Source organism: Squalius cephalus, assembly GCF_949319135.1.
Source record: "Squalius cephalus genome assembly, chromosome: 3".
In the NCBI taxonomy this organism is placed as follows: Eukaryota; Metazoa; Chordata; class Actinopteri; order Cypriniformes; family Leuciscidae; genus Squalius; species Squalius cephalus.
Window position 1 is genome coordinate 614,110 of NC_137124.1, and position 17,500 is coordinate 631,609.

Genomic DNA, 17,500 nt, shown 5'->3' on the forward strand with positions numbered 1-17,500 from the left:
CAGATGCTGCACAACAGTATTTCAGCTGCAAAACAGTATTTCAGATGCTGCAAAACAGTATTTCAGATGCTGCACAACAGTATTTCAGATGCTGCACAACAATATTCCAGATGCTGCAAACAGTATTTCAGATGCTGCAAAACAGTATTTCAGATGCTGCAAAACAGTATTTCAGATGCTGCAAAACGGTATTTCAGATGCGCTATGAGATCGGATCTCTGGTTGGTCCAGTTATGCCGTCCCATCGCAAATTCACGTCTTTTTTGATGAGCAATGAGGAATTTATTCGGTTAATGTGTTTCCATTGTAGTTTATGCACGTTTTCTAATCGGATAAAACATTATCTGACTCAGTTTAGTGCATACGGTTTTTATGTGCATTTTTCGTCTCTATGCACATCTTGGCGTTTCCATCCAGCATTTTTTTATGCAATATTCCAAAATGCGCTTAAAAATAGGTGGATGGAAACGTAGCTATTGAAGGCATGGAGGGCCAGTGTTGAGTCACAGGAGCGTGTGACTGAGGTTGATATGGGGGATTGGCAGACCGGGGTGGAACCGGAGGAAAGGAGGAGCCTGGCGTAGCCAGAGGGGTGAAAGGTCAAGGTGGAGCCAGGGGGATGACAGACCATGGTGAAGCCAATAGGTCGGAGCCCCGAGGTGGAGCTGAGGGATCCACAGAGCAAGGCGTAGGTGACGACTGAGAAGCCCAATGCGGATCCGAGCAGCTGGGCAGAACTACAGAAGGAGGAGCCTTGGGGCTGAAGGCAGACAGGCAGAGACAAAGATGACTTGGGAATGGGCTAAACCAGTAGAGATAAAGACAACTTGGGACTAGACCAGACCAGCGAAGACTGGAGACCTTGAAGCATTTCATCATCCAACTAGTCAAATACTTCTGTTAAGACCCAGCTTACTTTAGTGAGGGTGGAGCTCTAAACCATGCAGTTGAACTCTACTAATAGGCAATGTTCCCTTTAAGCTGCGCACATGCAAGGCCGCGCACTTCTGATGCCATGGCCACGCATAAAGAATAAAATGCCACGCAGAGGACAGACGTGACATGTGTGAGGAAATCCATTTGATTGTAGTTTAATGAGAAATAGTTGCAGTGCTCTGGTCAACTGCTATATAAGTTGGTATCGCTATAGAGTAAAAACCGGTGAATGCAGTTTCAGTGATGTTTAGATTACTATAAAAGAGTTCACATATTCACTTTTCTCGAAATTTTTAGCTATTAGATTATTTAAATGCTTCAGTTTATTTTCATATTATAATTATATAAATTGAAGCATTTAAACTGATATATTATATCACTTCAAATACTTAAAAATATATATTATATTATATTATATTATATTATATTACATTATATTAGGCCTATATTTTATTATATTATAAGCCTAATAAATAATTGATCTCACAAGGGTATTGTTTAGGGCTCCTTGCCATTAAAAAGTTTGAAACCCCCTGCTAAAGAAAATATTGGAAATTCATAAGCAATAAACAATCATTTAACTTTGATGGTTTAATGCTGCCTGTAGCCAATAACTGACTGTACAAAAACACTATGGTTTTCCCAAACCATCTCAGTGTCACAGCTTATTTATTTTTATATTTTTTTATATATAATTTCTTGGTAAAGACTGGTATAGTTAACAACACTGTAAAACAAAAAAAAGTCAGGTAACCTAAAATGTGCTTCATTTAGTGACTTCTTAATTAACTGCTTGTTTTCAAAAATATGATTTAATACCAATAAGTTACATCAAGGGTCAAATAAAATAGAAATGGCACATTCAAGTTAAAAGTTACAACTGCATGTTGACACCATTGTGTTTCTACGTATACTGTATAGGTCAGGTATAAAGAACGTTTTTGCTCAAGTGGCGAAAAATGTCCACCCAATAAAATTTTTGCTCAGCAAGAAAAAAAATTACAGAGAACATTGCTAATATGCCCTCGGCTCACTCACCTGAAAAGACTGAGATAGACTTGTGGCTCTTTTTACGTGGTGGGCTCCGGCTTGTCATCTGTGGTGGGCATGGGTGAAATCTGGGTCTGTGGTGGAGTCGGGGCTGGCGATGTCGTCCTCGACGGGACAGACGGCTGGACCAGCATCCACTCCACATACTCAGCGAATGTCCCTCGAGGAATGTATCCTTGTACACTCGTTCAGGCTGGTATGAAAAACACACAGAGAGAGCAGTCCGGAAAATGAGTAAGGCACGCCAGGTCTAAACCCCTGTGTGGTCCTCGAGGCCTAAACCCCCTGTGTGGTCCTCGAGGTCTAAACCCCCTGCGTGGTCCTCGAGCTCTAAACCCCTGTGTGGTCCTCGAGCTCTAAACCCCCTGAGTTGTCCTCGAACTCTAAACCCCTGTGTGGTCCTCGAGCTCTAAACCCCCTGCGTGGTCCTCGAGGTCTAAACCCCCTGTGTGGTCCTCGAGGTCTAAACCCCCTGTGTGGTCCTCGAGGTCTAAACCCCCTGCGTGGTCCTCGAGGTCTAAACCCCCTGCGTGGTCCTCGAGGTCCAAACCCCCGTGTGGTCCTCGAGGTCTAAACCCCCCGTGTGGTCCTCGAGGTCTAAACCCCCTGAGTGGTCCTCGAGGTCTAAACCCCCTGCGTGGTCCTCGAGCTCTAAACCCCCCGTGTGGTCCTCGAGCTCTAAACCCCCTGTGTGGTCCTCGAGGTCTAAACCCCCTGCGTGGTCCTCGAGGTCTAAACCCCCTGTATGGTCCTCGAGCTCTAAACCCCCTGCGTGGTCCTCGAGGTCTAAACCCCCTGCGTGGTCCTCGAGGTCTAAACCCCCTGCGTGGTCCTCGAGCTCTAAACCCCCCGTGTGGTCCTCGAGCTCTAAACCCCCTGTGTGGTCCTCGAGGTCTAAACCCCCTGTGTGGTCCTCGAGCTCTAAACCCCCAGTATGGTCCTCAAGGTCTAAACCCCCCGTGTGGTCCTCGAGGTCTAAACCCCCTGCGTGGTCCTCGAGCTCTAAACCCCCTGAGTGGTCCTCGAGGTCTAAACCCCCTGCGTGGTCCTCGAGGTCTAAACCCCCTGCGTGGTCCTCGAGCTCTAAACCCCCTGAGTGGTCCTCGAGGTCTAAACCCCCTGTGTGGTCCTCGAGCTCTAAACCCCCTGCGTGGTCCTCGAGGTCTAAACCCCCTGTGTGGTCCTCGAGCTCTAAACCCCCTGCGTGGTCCTCGAGCTCTAAACCCCCTGAGTGGTCCTCGAGGTCTAAACCCCCTGTGTGGTCCTCGAGCTCTAAACCCCCTGCGTGGTCCTCGAGGTCTAAACCCCCTGTGTGGTCCTCGAGCTCTAAACCCCCTGCGTGGTCCTCGAGGTCTAAACCCCCTGTGTGGTCCTCGAGCTCTAAACCCCCTGCGTGGTCCTCGAGGTCCAAACCCCCGTGTGGTCCTCGAGGTCTAAACCCCCCGTGTGGTCCTCGAGGTCTAAACCCCCGTGTGGTCCTCGAGGTCTAAACCCCCTGAGTGGTCCTCGAGGTCTAAACCCCCTGTATGGTCCTCGAGCTCTAAACCCCCTGCGTGGTCCTCGAGCTCTAAACCCCCCGTGTGGTCCTCGAGCTCTAAACCCCCTGTGTGGTCCTCGAGGTCTAAACCCCCTGTGTGGTCCTCGAGCTCTAAACCCCCAGTATGGTCCTCGAGCTCTAAACCCCCCGTGTGGTCCTCGAGGTCTAAACCCCCTGCGTGGTCCTCGAGCTCTAAACCCCCTGAGTGGTCCTCGAGGTCTAAACCCCCCGCGTGGTCCTCGAGCTCTAAACCCCCCGTGTGGTCCTCGAGGTCTAAACCCCTCGTGTGGTCCTCGAGGTCTAAACCCCTCGTGTGGTCCTCGAGGTCTAAACCCCTCGTGTGGTCCTCGAGCTCTAAACCCCCCGTGTGGTCCTCGAGGTCTAAACCCCCCGCGTGGTCCTCGAGGTCTAAACCCCCCGCGTGGTCCTCGAGGTCTAAACCCCCCAGCGTGGTCCTCGAGCTCTAAACCCCCCGTGTGGTCCTCGAGGTCTAAACCCCCTGCGTGGTCCTCGAGCTCTAAACCCCCTGCGTGGTCCTCGAGGTCTAAACCCCCCGTGTGGTCCTCGAGGTCTAAACCCCCATGTGGTCCTCGAGGTCTAAACACCCTGTGTGGTCCTCGAGGGCACGATTATCCTGCTCATGGCAGACAGATGTACTTCCATTCTCTGTTCCTGAGGTTCGGTGTTCTGCCACAGCTCCACTGTGACTTCATCCAAATGACCAGAATAATGTGTGGACCCTGAACAACGAACAGGAAGAACTAAGGGCTTAAATACACAGAATAACTGATCACTGGAACAAGAAACAGGTGCGTAACTCAATAAGAAACCATGAACACAACCAAGAACTGGAAATAGAGACAGGGAAAATGAGGCAAACTAAAATAAACAGAACATGACATTGAAACTATGAACTAGACCAGATTGGATGAGGACTTAGATGAAACATTATTTTGTATAGATGTGTGTGTTTGTAGTGTGTGTGTGTGTGTGTGTGTGTGTGTGTGTGCGCATGAGTGAGTGAGTGAGTGAGTGTGTGTGTGTGTGTGTGTGTGTGTGTGTGTGTGTGTGTGTGTGTTGTGAATGTTATCATATCTGTGTATGTTTTTGTGTCATGTGACCTATAGAAACATAAAGGTGCTGGGTGTGTTGATCTTCATGCGTGTGACAGGGAAACAACAGGGCGTCCAACAGCAGCTGATCGCATTAGTGTCTCTCAATGGAGCGATTTGTGAATTGATTTTTCTTCTCATAAATCATGAAGCTGTGCATTCAGGTCACTCAAGTCACGACTAGGCAAAAGCCTCGACTGTGGAAAACTGCTATTTTTATATGAAATTAGTATTATGCACTACTGTTCGGTAGGAATTTGTTAAAGAAATTAATACTGTTATTCATCACTGATGCATTAAATTGATCAAAAGTGACAGTAAAGACATTTTTAATGTAGCAAAAGATTCTATTTCAAATGATTTCATCAAAGAATCCTGAGAAATAAAATGTATGATGGTTTCAACAAAAAATATTAAACTGTTTTCAACACTGATAATAATCATAAATGTTTTTTGAGCATCAAATCATCATATTAGAATGATTTTTGAAGGATCATGTGACACTGAAAACTGGAGTAATGATGCTGAAAATTCAGCTTTGATCACAGGAATAAATTACACTTTACTATATATTCACATAGAGAACAGATGATTTACACTGGGATAATATTTCACTGTTTTTACTTTATTTTTGATCAAATAAATGCAGCCTTGGTGAGCAGAAGAGACTCTTACAAATGCGTTTGTGATATTGCAGGACTGTTTAAAATGAAGTACAGTCATGATTGTGGAATCCAGCATTCACTGCAGTTTATTGGTGGTACAGTATTTGTGGACTCTTCTACAGCACAACTGTGTTCTTTGGCTAGAGGCGTTGTGCATGATGAAACCTCATGAAATACACATGTGTATGTTTGTGTGGGACAGTTATGAGCATCATCAGATGTTAATTGCAGTATATCAGTCACGACATGTTTCAGATGAGGAAAACCACAACTTAGTTTGGGGAAAATGTAGTTCCTTAGTCCGGTCATTAAGACAGAGACTCTGGTGAAGTTCAGTCTCATTTCAAGCATGCCGTTACATCACAGTTAAAATCACAGAAGGTTTTAAAAAGTATCCGCAGGGAAACTGAATCCATTAAATGCGAAAGCAAATATCACATAACTGTCTTGAGACAATAACAGGCCGCTGAAGTCAGCCGTGTGGAGCAGCTGTACATATAAACTCAATGAATGAAGTCAAACGTGAGTGTGTGTTCATGAGTGTGTGATGTTCATATAAAGCCTCGTGCACACCATTTTTCGATGTGTCTTTGTGTTCATACCCAAGTGATTTTCACTGGCAATGCACTGAGTCAACGTGCAAATTCACTCCCTGACAGTAGATGGCGCTTATTTTAAAACAGAAATACCCTAGTACACAAGGTGGCGCTGCACTGTCATAAAGTCCTTTGTGTTCAGACACAAAAGAGACCAGCATTACTCTTGCCTCGTTGCATCTTCTTCTTCGTCTACTTACTTCCTTTTTTACATTTTTATTATGCCTGCCGTTTTGCGTGTCGTGTGCATACTCACATTGGTGCCCTTTGTTTAGTCCCGAGGCGTTACACGTCGGCGAATAGCGCGTGCGATAATCGTCCCTGTGTGCACGGGCCATAAGGGTGTGTGTGTAAGGTTGTGTGTGGTCTTCAGATGAGTGTTTGCTACGGTCTCTAATGTGTCTCTCTCTCAGCGAGTCTCACAGTGGCTGACAGCTGGTTAACTCTCTCCGTAATCATTTATTCACCGTAATAACACTGGAGTCAAACACACACACACTCACTCACACACACACACACACACACCAGCTTTCTGTTTCAGTAGTACGTGAGCGCAAGAACACCAGCTCATCATATCATGAGGTCTTTAAGAGCGAAGAACAACCACGATTCCCTCTTTACACCGTGAGAAACATCTCAAACTCCCTTCATACACTCTTAGAAACAAAGCTTCTGTATATATATCTTTCCGTCGCACAGAAGGTTCTTCACATTAATGAAGTAGTTCTTTTAAGAACTGATAACTGAGAGGTTCTTTAGGGTTCTTCAATTGCATCACCACTTTTGGATCCTTTATTTCTAAGAGTGTACAGAACAGAAAAAGCCCTGAGAAACAAGTCTGACATGCTGATCATTTGATGAATCCCCATATGAGGTCCTTTCAGCGAGGTCAAAGGTCAAACCCAGAGAGAACGACAGCAGACATAAAAATGCGTTGCCTGTACGGAGAACGAGAGAACGAGAGAACGCCGATGCGATGCGAGCGCTCTGGGAAACGCTTCTCTAGGGTGCAGTTGGTGAAAGAAAGAGAAGATGTTTCTCCGCTGGTTTTCAGAAGTGTTTGACAGACCTTTGAGTTTTTTCCAGCCAGAAAAGCTGATAATTGTCCGTGGCAGCCGTTCAGATCCTGTATTTCATTAGAAGCTGCTTTGCATTTTGTTGGGAAGGGAAATGGTTTTGACTTGTGTTTGATAGTTGTTGAATAAAAACATGATTGACGGATAAAGTCGTCGGCGTCAGCCTTTATCAGCGTAGCTTTAATTGGACACATTCAGTCAGAATGGGCAAAAACATAATTATTATTCAAAGTGTGAATGATCCCGACAAATGGTTTTAAAGCAAACACAGTGAAGGAAAGGTTTCCTTCGCTCTCAATCAGAGGATTCAACAGGCAAATGTGTTAAAACTGCTCAAGAGACGAGAAATGTGTTTTCATAGAGCAGAATCCAGCAGATCTTAAACTGAAACATCTGCTGAGAGAGACAGGGAGGGAGGGAGAGAGAGAGAGAGAGAGAGACAGGGAGGGAGAGAGAGAGAGAGAGAGAGAGAGAGAGAGAGAGGGAGAGAGAGAGAGAGAGAGAGAGAGAGAGAGAGAGAGAGGGGGGGGGGAGAGAGAGAGAGAGAGAGAGAGAGAGAGAGGGGGGGAGAGAGAGAGAGAGAGAGAGAGAGGGGGGGGGGGGGAGAGAGAGAGAGAGAGAGAGAGAGAGGGAGAGAGAGAGAGAGAGAGACACTTCTGCAAGCGTGTTTTGGGAAGGAAAATATAAAAAAACGAAATATTATCAAAAATTATCACATTTTTCTTCTTGTAGTTCTTCCACATGCTGGGATATGAAGCACCTTTGTTAACACTTGAGAATGCAGTTCTTTCATTAATGAATAACTACACAGGAACAAATGAGTACTCTACACTATTACCATTCTAGTAACTACTATTAACTAACAAGAAACTCTGATTAATGAATTAGTAAGTAATAGCGCTCAGATGTAATAGTTCACTATTAGATAATCAGTAACTACTATTTTTCATACCTCACTGAAGACTAAGAAGAACTACAGTACTGTATACAGGTTCATAATTATTATTAATAACGCATAGGTATAATATAATGTAACGGTAACCCATTAGTAATGAATCGAGTGTTACTACATCTTTCTAAAGGAACTAATAATAATTTGGATACTATAATATTTGGAATTAGTAAGTAATAATAATTACTAATTCATTAATCAGAGTTTCTTGTTAGTTAATGCTAGTTACTAGAATGGTAATAGTGTGTTACTAATTTGTTCCTGTGTAGTTATTCATTAATGAAGGAACAGTATTATAAAGTGTTTCCGCACATTTTTGTTGATATTTTGCAGGGTCGACAGAGAGATTGTGTTTCAGATCCGCTTTATTACACGGGGATGATTCTGGTCTTGGCAGGTGATGAGTTAGTTGTGTTTCAACTGCACTGTAAAGAAGCGTTTCCTCGCTAAAGACTCTTAGATTAGGAACCAGCCCAACCACAATAACTCCTTAATCCAATCTCTTTCTCTCCTTTCTCCTTTCTTTCTGTTTCTCCTCGGGAAAACCTCTCTCTCTCTCTCTCTCTCTCTCTCTCTCTCTCTCTCTCTCTCTCTCGCTCTCTCTCTCTCTCTCTCTCGCCCGCGCCCACCGTCAGGTCACTATATCGGTGGATGGTATTCTGACCACCACCGGTTACACGCAGGAGGATTACACCATGCTGGGATCCGATGACTTCTTCTACATCGGAGGAAGCCCGAACACAGCGGATCTGCCCGGGTCTCCGGTCAGCAACAACTTCATGGGCTGCCTGAAAGACGTGAGTCAGAAAACACTCATTAAAGCGCAAACCAACAATCTTAACTCGGATATTGCCAGTAAATACAAAAAAATGTATTGCAATTAATCAAAACTTTTTTTGTGCAATTAATTACGATTAATCACATACTCATCATTATGAAGAAACTGTAACTCATTGAATTAAACATCCAATTTTGAAGTCGAAAAGCTAAAATAATAGTTTGTTTTAAAACACACTCCACTGCTCAGACAGCAGTGTCGGCCCAGATCCGGCCCACATCTGGTACACAAAGATGGATCTGGGCCCACACTATGTTGCTGTCTGGGATCTTTGTTTTATTTACAGTATGTGCTGTTTTTGTTTGTTTGAGCAGCGTGAGCTCATCCAATGTTGTGAGTTTGGGGGCAGAGCTATCTGTTTGAATGACAGCAGATGTTTTTAAATTCTGTTTCCCAGACAGCAACATAGTGTCTGCCCAGATCCGGCCCACATCTGGACTGTGTGGAATCCATGTGTACCGGATGTGGGCCGCTTATATGGCGAAATAAGTCCTGCCTTCTAAATAAAAGAGCCAATGGCTGATTGATAAAAGTCATCGTCACTGCAGGTGCCGTTAGATGTTAGATGCCGAGTGAACAGGCTTTCCTTTAAATGACTGTAACACCCCAGACAGCAACATAGTGTCTGCCCAGATCCGGCCCACCTCTGGGCCATGTGCAATCCAAGTTTACCAGATGGGCAGACACTATGTTACTGTCTGGGACAGCATGAGGTTAATGAACTGCACTGTCGCCCCCTGCAGGTCGTCTACAAGAACAACGACTTCAAGCTGGAGCTGTCCCGCCTGGCCATCGAGAGAGACCCCAAGATCAGTCTGCACGGCGACCTGGTGTTCCGGTGTGAGGACGTGGCGGCCCTCGACCCCGTGACCTTCGAGACGGCCGAGTCCTACATCGCCCTGCCGCGCTGGGACACCAAGAAAACCAGCTCCATCTCCTTCGACTTCCGCACCACCGAGCCCAGCGGACTCCTGCTGTTCAGCCACGGGAAACCCCAGAGCTCGCAGGAGCAGCGGCCGGCCCGCAAGGTGAAGACCGATTACTTCGCCATGGAGCTGCTGGACGGGTTCCTGTACCTGCTGATGGACATGGGCTCGGGGAGCATCAAACTCAAGACCAGCAACAAGAAGGTCAACGACGGCGAATGGTGCCACGTGGACTTCCAGAGAGAAGGACGGAAAGGTGAGGAAACATTCAAGAGCTGTGCGATAATAATAATAATACGCTGAGATTCACTACATAATAGGGGTGTAATAATAAATCATGTCACAATATATTGCAATACAAAAACGCAACAATATGTATCGTGGATAGTGATTATGTGTTGTATATAGTTGACCCAAAATGAACATTTCTATGTGAGAAAACAAATCAGGTTTTCAGAGTTTTAGTGTCAATACTTTACACTACATTAAACTACTATATATATATACAATATATACTGAATATAATGTATTATAATGTAATGGGGGAATATTTGTGGGTTCTGATAATGCCAAATGTCTAATGTTACCAGTAAAAAGTGGCCTACATTATTTTACATATACATTACATATCAGTGACAGCATATTCGTCTAAAATAATTCTGTTTTCAGCTTCAGCTCCAGAATCATGAATATTTTTATTCTGGTGTCTCTATTGTCCAGTTCATTTATACCTACAATGTACCCTCCTCCCTCCCCAGCTCCTCTCGTTTCTCAGGAGATAATTACCCTCCTCCATCCCCAGCTCCTCTCGTTTCTCAGGAGATAATTACCCTCCTCCATCCCCAGCTCCTCTCGTTTCTCAGGAGCTGATTACCCTCCTCCATCCCCAGCTCCTCTCGTTTCTCAGGAGCTGATTACCCTCCTCCATCCCCTGCTCCTCTCGTTTCTCAGGAGATAATTACCCTCCTCCCTCCCCAGCTCCTCTCGTTTCTCAGGAGCTGATTACCCTCCTCCATCCCCAGCTCCTCTCGTTTCTCAGGAGCTAATTACCCTCCTCCATCCCCAGCTCCTCTCGTTTCTCAGGAGCTGATTACCCTCCTCCATCCCCAGCTCCTCTCGTTTCACAGGAGATAATTACCCTCCTCCCTCCCCAGCTCCTCTCGTTTCTCAGGAGATAATTACTCTCCTCCATCCCCAGCTCCTCTCGTTTCTCATGAGATAATTACCCTCCTCCCTCCCCAGCTCCTCTCGTTTCTCAGGAGCTAATTACCCTCCTCCATCCCCAGCTCCTCTCGTTTCTCAGGAGCTGATTACCCTCCTCCATCCCCAGCTCCTCTTGTTTCTCAGGAGCTGATTACCCTCCTCCATCCCCAGCTCCTCTCGTTTCTCAGGAGCTGATTACCCTCCTCCATCCCCTGCTCCTCTCGTTTCTCAGGAGATAATTACCCTCCTCCCTCCCCAGCTCCTCTCGTTTCTCAGGAGCTAATTACCCTCCTCCATCCCCAGCTCCTCTCGTTTCTCAGGAGCTGATTACCCTCCTCCATCCCCTGATTACCCTCCTCCATCCCCAGCTGCTCTCGTTTCTCAGGAGCTAATTACCCTCCTCCATCCCCAGCTCCTCTCGTTTCTCAGGAGCTGATTACCCTCCTCCATCCCCAGCTCCTCTCGTTTCTCAGGAGCTGATTACCCTCCTCCCTCCCCAGCTCCTCTCGTTTCTCAGGAGCTGATTACCCTCCTCCATCCCCTGATTACCCTCCTCCATCCCCAGCTCCTCTCGTTTCTAAGGAGCTAATTACCCTCCTCCATCCCCAGCTCCTCTCGTTTCTCAGGAGCTGATTACCCTCCTCCCTCCCCAGCTCCTCTCGTTTCTCAGGAGCTGATTACCCTCCTCCATCCCCTGAATACCCTCCTCCCTCCCCAGCTCCTCTCGTTTCTAAGGAGCTAATTACCCTCCTCCATCCCCAGCTCCTCTCGTTTCTCAGGAGCTGATTACCCTCCTCCCTCCCCTGATTACCCTCCTCCATTCCCAGCTCCTCTCGTTTCTCAGGAGCTGATTACCCTCCTCCATCCCCAGCTCCTCTCGTTTCTCAGAAGATAATTACCCTCCTCCATCCCCAGCTCCTCTCGTTTCTCAGGAGCTGATTACCCTCCTCCATCCCCTGATTACCCTCCTCCCTCCCCAGCTCCTCTCATTTCTAAGGAGCTAATTACCCTCCTCCATCCCCAGCTCCTCTCGTTTCTCAGGAGCTGATTACCCTCCTCCCTCCCCTGATTACCCTCCTCCATCCCCAGCTCCTCTCGTTTCTCAGGAGATAATTACCCTCCTCCATCCCCAGCTCCTCTCGTTTCTCTGGAGCTGATTACCCTCCTCCATCCCCAGCTCCTCTCGTTTCTCAGGAGATAATTACCCTCCTCCATCCCCAGCTCCTCTCGTTTCTCAGGAGATAATTACCCTCCTCCATCCCCAGCTCCTCTCGTTTCTCAGGAGCTGATTACCCTCCTCCATCCCCAGCTCCTCTCGTTTCTCAGGAGATAATTACCCTCCTCCATCCCCAGCTCCTCTCGTTTCTCAGGAGATAATTACCCTCCTCCATACCCAGCTCCTCTCGTTTCTCAGGAGATAATTACCCTCCTCCATCCCCAGCTCCTCTCGTTTCTCTGGAGCTGATTACCCTCCTCCCTCCCCAGCTCCTCTCGTTTCTCAGGAGATAATTACCCTCCTCCATCCCCAGCTCCTCTCATTTCTCAGGAGATAATTACCCTCCTCCATCCCCAGCTCCTCTCGTTTCTCAGGAGATAATTACCCTCCTCCATCCCCAGCTCCTCTCGTTTCTCAGGAGCTGATTACCCTCCTCCATCCCCAGCTCCTCTCGTTTCTCAGGAGATAATTACCCTCCTCCATCCCCAGCTCCTCTCGTTTCTCAGGAGATAATTACCCTCCTCCATCCCCAGCTCCTCTCGTTTCTCAGGAGATAATTACCCTCCTCCATCCCCAGCTCCTCTCGTTTCTCAGGAGCTGATTACCCTCCTCCATCCCCAGCTCCTCTCGTTTCTCAGGAGATAATTACCCTCCTCCATCCCCAGCTCCTCTCGTTTCTCAGGAGATAATTACCCTCCTCCATCCCCAGCTCCTCTCGTTTCTCATGAGATAATTACCCTCCTCCATCCCCAGCTCGTCTCATTTCTCAGGAGATAATTACCCTCCTCCATCCCCAGCTCCTCTCATTTCTCAGGAGATAATTACCCTCCTCCATCCCCAGCTCCTCTCGTTTCTCATGAGATAATTACCCTCCTCCATCCCCAGCTCGTCTCATTTCTCAGGAGATAATTACCCTCCTCCATCCCCAGCTCCTCTTGTTTCTCAGGAGCTAATTACCCTCCTCCATCCCCAGCTTCTCTAGTTTCTCAGGAGCTGATCACCCTCCTCCATCCCCAGCTCGTCTCGTTTCTCAGGAGCTAATTACCCTCCTTCATCCCCAGCTCCTCTCGTTTCTTAGGAGCTGATCACCGTCCTCCATCCCCAGCTCGTCTCGTTTCTCAGGAGCTGATTACCCTCCTCCATCCCCAGCTCGTCTCGTTTCTCAGGAGCTAATTACCCTCCTTCATCCCCAGCTCCTCTCGTTTCTCAGGAGCTAATTACCCTCCTCCATCCCCAGCTTCTCTCGTTTCTCAGGAGCTGATCACCCTCCTCCATCCCCAGCTCGTCTCGTTTCTCAGGAGCTAATTACCCTCCTTCATCCCCAGCTCCTCTCGTTTCTTAGGAGCTGATTACCCTCCTCCATCCCCAGCTCGTCTCGTTTCTCAGGAGATAATTACCCTCCTTCATCCCCAGCTCCTCTCGTTTCTCAGGAGCTGATTACCCTCCTCCATCCCCAGCTCGTCTCGTTTCTCAGGAGCTGATTACCCTCCTCCATCCCCAGCTCCTCTCGTTTCTTAGGAGCTGATCACCGTCCTCCATCCCCAGCTCGTCTCGTTTCTCAGGAGATAATTACCCTCCTTCATCCCCAGCTCCTCTCGTTTCTCAGGAGCTGATTACCCTCCTCCATCCCCAGCTCGTCTCGTTTCTCAGGAGATAATTACCCTCCTTCATCCCCAGCTCCTCTCGTTTCTCAGGAGCTGATTACCCTCCTCCATCCCCAGCTCGTCTCGTTTCTCAGGAGCTGATTACCCTCCTCCATCCCCAGCTCCTCTCGTTTCTTAGGAGCTGATCACCGTCCTCCATCCCCAGCTCGTCTCGTTTCTCAGGAGCTGATTACCCTCCTCCATCCCCAGCTCGTCTCGTTTCTCAGGAGCTGATTACCCTCCTTCATCCCCAGCTCGTCTCGTTTCTCAGGAGCTGATTACCCTCCTCCATCCCCAGCTCGTCTCGTTTCTCAGGAGCTAATTACCCTCCTTCATCCCCAGCTCGTCTCGTTTCTCAGGAGCTGATTACCCTCCTCCCTCCCCAGCTCGTCTTGTTTCTCTGGAGCTAATTAACCTCCTCCATCCCCAGCTCCTCTCGTTTCTCAGGAGCTGATTACCCTCCTCCCTCCCCAGCTCCACCTGTCTCAATCAGGATTCGGCATTCTGATTCCCCCTGAATCAGACTAAATTCTCGATTTATGTTGTAAATGAAAATATTGACATTAATGATATCTGCAATACATTAATGTTGGTTCTGTTCTGTTTACACTAAAGGGCCATTCACACCAAGAAAGATAACTATAAAGATAACAAAACGATAACTATATTTGCGTCCACACCAACGAACGATAACTGTGTGTTTATTGTTACAATGTCATTGAACATGTTTTTGCTGTTCTTGTTGCATTTACAAGACTTTAACCAGCAGATGTCTTCAGCATGCTATGTTTTGAGTGAAGCTACTGTAATAGATCTAATAATCTAACAGTGAATTTAGCTGGCGTAGTCAATATAGTGGAATAAAAACAACACCTAGTCTTTTTCACCGCAACTTCAAAGAAGCAAGACAATGTTGTGGAAATGAACGCTGGATACCTGAGGTAAAACTTCCCACCATTTATTCCAAAGGTATGATGATTGTTTTCCATATCCAAGGGGTTTGACTTGTTTTGCGATTAACTTCTCCACAATGTCGTCTGCTATTTTAAATGCGCAAACCCTTAAGTTAAAATGGATTCTGATTGGCTGTCAGTGTTTTATCGTTCAACAGCTGAAAAAAAAAATCGTTCTGATAGTGATCCCGACGATATCATTCCTCATATCTTTATCGTTATAGCTGTGGTGTGAACTCTGCTATTCTTTAATATGGAGAATGATTTTTAAATCTATATATTTATCATTATCGTCCTTGGTGTGAACAGGCCTTAAGGGGGGTTATTGCTGCTCTCCTGCTCTTATCCATGCTAGGCTGCCCAGAACAGAACCAGACCGCCAATCCTAACTCTATGCTAATTGTCAATCGTCTTTGACGACAGTGGTCTTGACAGAAATAGTAAGTGTTTGATGTTTTCCTGCATCACTAGCCAACATCAGAGAACAGTATATAATTCAAGCCAAAGTCAAAGGTGTACGGCTGACTGAAAGGTTAAGGCATCCCTGATCTCAAGGATTCACTCCTGCAGTGATCGCTTCTAAAGCGTGTCCAACGAGACGCAGCGATGCCAAAGGCGGCATCCATTTGCTGTAATTGGCTAATCGGGTGTAAGACTAGAGGAGGTGTGTGTGAGTCCTGTGGGGAAGAAACTCCAGCACTTCTGTAATTGCAGTTTAATAGACAATTAAGAGCAGGTCATAAATCTCTCCGATCTACAGAGAGGCTCACACTAACACTCATCGCTCACACACACACACACACGTCTTCTTCTTCTCCTTGTCAGGGTCCATCTCGGTCAACAGCCGCTCGATCCCCTTCAGCTCAAACGAGGGCAGTGAGATCCTGGACCTGGACAGTGACATGTTCCTGGGTGGTTTACCGGAGCCGCGGCAGGGCCTGATCCTCCCCCCCGAAGTGTGGACCGCGCTGCTAAACTACGGCTACGTGGGCTGCGTGCGTGACCTGTTCATCGACGGGAAGAGCCGAGACGTGCGCCGTCTGGCCGAGATCCAGAGCGCGCCGGGCGTCAGCAGCTTCTGCACGCGCGAGCTCCAGAAGAGGTGCAGCAGCGCCCCCTGCAGCAACGGAGGACAGTGCAAAGAGGGCTGGAACCGCTACATCTGCGACTGCACCGGCACCGGGTTCCTGGGCAGCAACTGTGACATCGGTAAGAGCGCCTGGACAAACAAACACACAAACAGACAGGTAGTTAGGGACTGTTTTTGCCCTGCTAACTTTTTACAGGTCCCACAACAAACCAAAAAATCAATAATTAATTAATAAAAATGAATAATTGAATTAAAATATATATATTCAGGGTCTAAGACTAACTTTTTGCCACGCCTGCCAATGGCCTGAGACTTCAGAGAATGTACCGACCATAAAAACAGGCATTAATGACACCAACATTTTAGATACCAGTGAAAATTCACAATTCTCTATTCCAGTTTCGATGCCACAGCTAAAACTACTTGCCTAACTAATATACATTTAAAACAATATTAAAGTCAAGTAAAGAGTCAATAATAAAATAAGAACAAATAATCAAATTTCAAGTAAAAGCACAAATAAATACAATAGAACAAAGATGCAAATTAAATGGACAGCTCTTTTCAGGTTTTTGAGGTCTGACAGCAATAGCAATAGCAATAGCGACTTTATGTATATAGCACAATTAAAACAACACAAGTGTGCTTTACAATGTGACACAGAAAAAAAAGAAGAGAAAAGAGCATCACATAGGCAACACTTATAATGAAATTCTCACTGATTAAAAGATATTGAAAACAGATGTTTGATTTGTCCTATAAAAAAGTTTAGGCGCCGCTACAGCAAAAGCGCGATCTCCTTTTTTACTCAGATGTGTCCTGGGAATTTTGAGTAACTTCTGAGTCGCTGATCTCAAAGTTGGTCCAGTCTGATGTTCAGTTAAGAGATCTGAGAGATAGGCCGGTGCGTAAGTGAAAGAAACTTGACTTTACAACATAATTTATCTGTTTGTCCAGTTTTAGAGAGCTGTCAATATACACACCTAGATTTCGAACATGTTTTGACGTGAGGTGACAAAGATCTTATAACCTTGTCTTCTAATAAATAAGGTTGTTATGACATTAACACTTTAGATACCAGTGAAATCTCACAATTCAGTTCGAATACTGGAATTAATGTAACTAATGTGTAGTTCAAACATTTCCACTTCCATTACCTATCAAACATTATTAAAAGACAAGTAAACAAATGACAAGCAATAGCACAAATAAATACAATAAGACAAAGATACAGCATAAGCTTTAAAGTCATCATGAAAAGAAGTATTTTCTTCCCTATTGTCCCTAATGTGGGCGGGGCTTGACTGTGTCCGTGGGGAATTGATTGGATGGTTGTGGTTTGCTATTGGCTGATCTCATGTGAGTGACAGGTTGCCCCGCCCTCGTCATCAGAGAAGAGTAGAGATGCTGCAAGAGGAACTTATTCTGATTCGAGATTATTAACACAATAATACACCCGTAAATCATTTAGAATAAACACTGCAATATTCCATAGCAGAAACGAGAGTGGTCAGTGAAGAGTGATGTGTGTGTCTGACCCGTGTGAATCTGCAGTGGTTATATTTAGCATCCGTGAGGCTTTTATCAGAGTTCTGCACTTCATTTCCCGTGGCCTCGCTCCATCAGCGCTCTCCGGACTCGCCGTGTGTCTGGGAAGCGCACCGGAGCGGTGATGCTCAGCAGAACCATCTGTGTGTTTACGACACC

General features: G+C 46.4%; 1 protein-coding gene across 18 annotated transcripts in view; it reads left to right on the plus strand.

Moving 5' to 3' along the window:
* The window catches only part of nrxn2b (neurexin 2b), a 516,672-nt gene that overhangs the window by 303,009 nt on the left and 196,163 nt on the right, over positions 1-17,500 (plus strand). For all 18 annotated transcript variants that reach the window (XM_079865860.1, XM_079865864.1, XM_079865877.1 and 15 more), the window contains 3 exons: positions 8,560-8,721; positions 9,506-9,944; positions 15,529-15,912. In XM_079865860.1, the coding sequence (XP_079721986.1) occupies positions 8,560-8,721; positions 9,506-9,944; positions 15,529-15,912 (985 nt within the window). The remainder of the gene's footprint in view (positions 1-8,559; positions 8,722-9,505; positions 9,945-15,528; positions 15,913-17,500) is intronic.